At 50.9% G+C, this 3,422-nt stretch overlaps 1 protein-coding gene across 1 annotated transcript; it reads right to left on the reverse strand.

Annotated features, from left to right (window-relative positions):
• Positions 1-1,838: 1,838 nt before the first annotated feature.
• Positions 1,839-2,850, reverse strand: LOC147972324 (dehydration-responsive element-binding protein 1B-like). The gene has a single exon (XM_087523033.1). It carries the CDS (start codon positions 2,733-2,735, stop codon positions 2,097-2,099), a length of 639 nt encoding a protein of 212 aa, XP_087379159.1. The 5' UTR covers positions 2,736-2,850; the 3' UTR covers positions 1,839-2,096.
• Positions 2,851-3,422: the final 572 nt, after the last annotated feature.

Here is a 3,422-nt window from a genome sequence, read left to right on the forward strand (position 1 = left end):
ATTGCATCCACCGTCTATCATTGTTTTGAAATTCATGCCATGCCTTTTTTTGGCACCTTTTCTGTATTATATAATTTTTTGTTGCTGTTTTATTTTTAAGTCTAATGTAATGCTTCATTGTGTACCAGAAAATGCACCCCAAAACAAGCGCACACTTGTTTGTAGGTACACGGGTATATTACGATACAATTTGAAATGAGAAAAAAGATCCGATGAACGAAGTTTAACACTATGAAACAACACAAAATTATCACAAACCGAAAAATTATCTGGATTAGGTTCCATCTCCACCAGGGACGGTGGCGGCATGTCCGGATCGGTTCGCGGCGGCGCGGCCGGATTGCTGGTCGGCCGTCGGCACGGTGGTGGGTGCGACTCGTCGGCAGTTGGGCAGATCCGCGGGATTCTACCCTTGTCTGGCCCTTGACAGCGCGGGCAACTACGGGGGAAACCCTAGATCTCCTTGGGATCAAGCGATGGCGGCGCTTTTGCGTCGTAGTCCCTCTTTAGGGCATTGTTTTGGAGTTTGCTCCGGTCGAAGGGACCAGCGACGTCGGCGGCGCACGTCTAGTGGAGCAACTGCCGATGAAAATCGCGCCGACTATGGTCAAGGCGGATGATGGCGGCGTCTTAGATGTCGTTTCCTTGTCGAGGCATCGTCGTTGCAGTCTGCGTCATCAGGCTCGGAATGCTCCGAGGGAAACCCTAGATCTGGGTCTTCCGGATCGGACGATGATTATTTTCCTCCTGGGGGCATCGTTTTGGAGTAAGTGCTGGCTGGGCGATTGGTGGAGTGGTACTTCATCTCACACATCGATGGCGGCGGATATCGGCGGCATGGCGCTGTGGAGGCTCGGCGTCCGATGCACGGAGATGGACTCGCGTAGGAGGAGGTTGCTGTCTGGCGTCATGGTGACGTCGATGGCAGAGTGGCCATACAAGGTAGAAGCCTCAATATGTTCTGAAGACGGACCTGTGAAAGATGGCGGCGACGACACACGAGTGCGTCTGACCGGATTGCGCCCCAGACCCGGTATGTGGCTCGGCTGGTGCTTCCGAATATGTTTCGGCTTCCGGCTTTTGATATTAGGCTTATGTGAGTGGTTTGGGTAGTGGCCCAGCTAGCACCCCTTCATCTTTTTGGATAGGAGTAACGACATATGTTGCCAAGATGATGGATTTAGGCACATTGTTGTAATACTTTGTAAAGTCCTCGAAAATAATCAATAAAGTGGCCGTATGTATCTCTCAGATGCAGAGGCCGGGGTCATCTTACTTTTCTAAAAAAAAGTTCCATCTCTCTAACTACATGAGCTAATAGCAGTTTATATATAGTTGTTACATGCATACCCCTGATCTTAAGATATTTCTGGTCATCCCACCTGAACGAATAGTATCTGCATGCTCTTGGAATCCTCTTACAAGCAGTCCAAGACCATCTTTGTCAAGCTGTGACAATTTTTCAATGTGTCTTTTCTTCTTTCTTTTCTCATAATGCAATTCTTATTTTTAAGTGCCTTTTCTTGTTTCTATTGACATAAAATATAATATCTTATGTCCATAATAATTGCGCAGGTACACATTCTTTATTCACTAGAACACTCAAGTGCTCGCTACTATACGGTTATACCCCTGACTTTGGGATATTTCTGGTAACCTCATCTGAACGAATAATACCTGCTCTTGGAATTCTCTTACAAGCAGTCCATGTCCATCATTGTCAAGCTGTGACGCCGTAAGTTCCTTAATGTGCAAGTATTTTTCCTGTTTTTGAAGTGTCTTTTCTGGTTTCTATTGACAGAAATTATGATATCTTATGCCGATCATGGAGTGCTTGAGGTCCATAATAATTGAGAAGTACTCATTCTGTATTCACTAGAACACTCAAGTGATTTAACTCAACAACAAAAAAACACTCAAAGTGATTGTCCGAAAAAATAACTCAAGTACAAATGCGCCCTCCCCAAAAATAGACAGCGGAGGCTTTCACAATGAACGAGCACATATGGACATATGGGGGAAATATTCCCTTCTGTTTCCTCCCATATTTGGTGGAACAGAAGCAGAGAAACCGTCTAAAAACTTTTAACTGCTTATTAGTCGAACAAGTAGCTCCATGGCGGTGTCTCGACGCCACCGAGCTCAAAGTCTTCCCGCCACGGTCTGGTGTCCGGCGACTCCATGAACTCCGAGTAGCACGATCCGGCATCCATGCCGCCAAACCAGTGCTCATTCAACAGCTCGCTGGACATGGACAGGGCGCTCGGTGCCGGCAAGCCATCGATTTCCTTCTCGTCATCGGTTGTCCGCGCAGGGGACAATGGTGCCATGGACGCGACCGGGTGCTGCCTTTGGAACGCCAGGACGGCGACGGCGACGGCATCCTTGATCTCCTTGGCCGTGCTGAACGGGCCGGCGAGGACGGGGAGCATCCGCCAGGCGGAGTCGGCGAAGTTGAGGCAAGCGGCGCGGCCGGAGAGCGCGAGAACGGCGGCGTCGTGCGCGCGCGCTGCCATCTCGGCGGTGGTGAAGGTGCCGAGCCAAAGCCTGGAGCCCCTCATCCCGAGCACGCGCACCTCGCACACCCACCGGCCGGCGGGGCCCCGTCGCCGCACGCCGCGGTACAGCGGGTGGCGCGTCTCCTTGAACTTGGTCCGGCCGGCCGGCCGCTTCGGCGGCTCCGACCACACCGTCCTGTGCCCATCACACGGGGAGGCGGCATCGGCGGCGTCCATCGATCGATCGCAGTGTCGCCGGGAGCCTGCCGACTGTGGGGTAATTAAGCAGCGAGTTTAGCTGCTGCGTTGAGAGATTTGAGAGAGATGGATGCTGGAGAGGAGGAGCGGTGAGGCTTGGTTGGATGAGGAAACGGCGGAGTATATATATAGCTGAGTGGTGGTTGCTCGCCGTAGCGCGGAAGGGGATTAGCGCGGGGAGTGGTGGGGTCACGCGCTCAGTGACATTAGCTTCAACGCCTACGTGGAGCAATATCTGGCCACATAATCTGCACCACATGCAAGGACAAGCATACTAGCAAGCACTAGATCTTTTTCTTTTCTTCCGTCGAACAAGTATCTTAGTTGAGGCGACACTTCACACCCAAGCATCTTTTGTGGCGAAAATTAATGAATAAAATAAACATCTTGGCATATCTTTCGGGGCCCTGTTGGAGGCCCAGAGGGCGACGTAACTGAGAGCGCAGCGCCTGCTTCCTCACACTCACACTCACACTCACCCACTGTCGACTGAGTGAGCAAATGACAAGGACAGCTCGCTTATATCTGCAAGGATTTTTGTGACATGAAATCGGGAAAAGATCCAGGGCTGCGGTAGTTCAAAGCTTCTGGATTAGCCTACTTGACCACCGCCTTTTAGACCAAGCAACGGAAGGTATACCTGTTAGTCTCACCACACGTCAAAGA

Source organism: Triticum urartu, chromosome 5A (genome assembly GCF_056163025.1).
Source record: "Triticum urartu cultivar PI428250 chromosome 5A, HENAU_Tu73, whole genome shotgun sequence".
In the NCBI taxonomy this organism is placed as follows: domain Eukaryota; kingdom Viridiplantae; phylum Streptophyta; class Magnoliopsida; order Poales; family Poaceae; genus Triticum; species Triticum urartu.

Coding starts and splice junctions, on each gene's coding strand:
- LOC147972324 (XM_087523033.1), bottom strand. CDS start 2,735: ATGGACGCCGCCGATGCCGCCTCCCCGTGTGATGGGCACAGGACGGTG.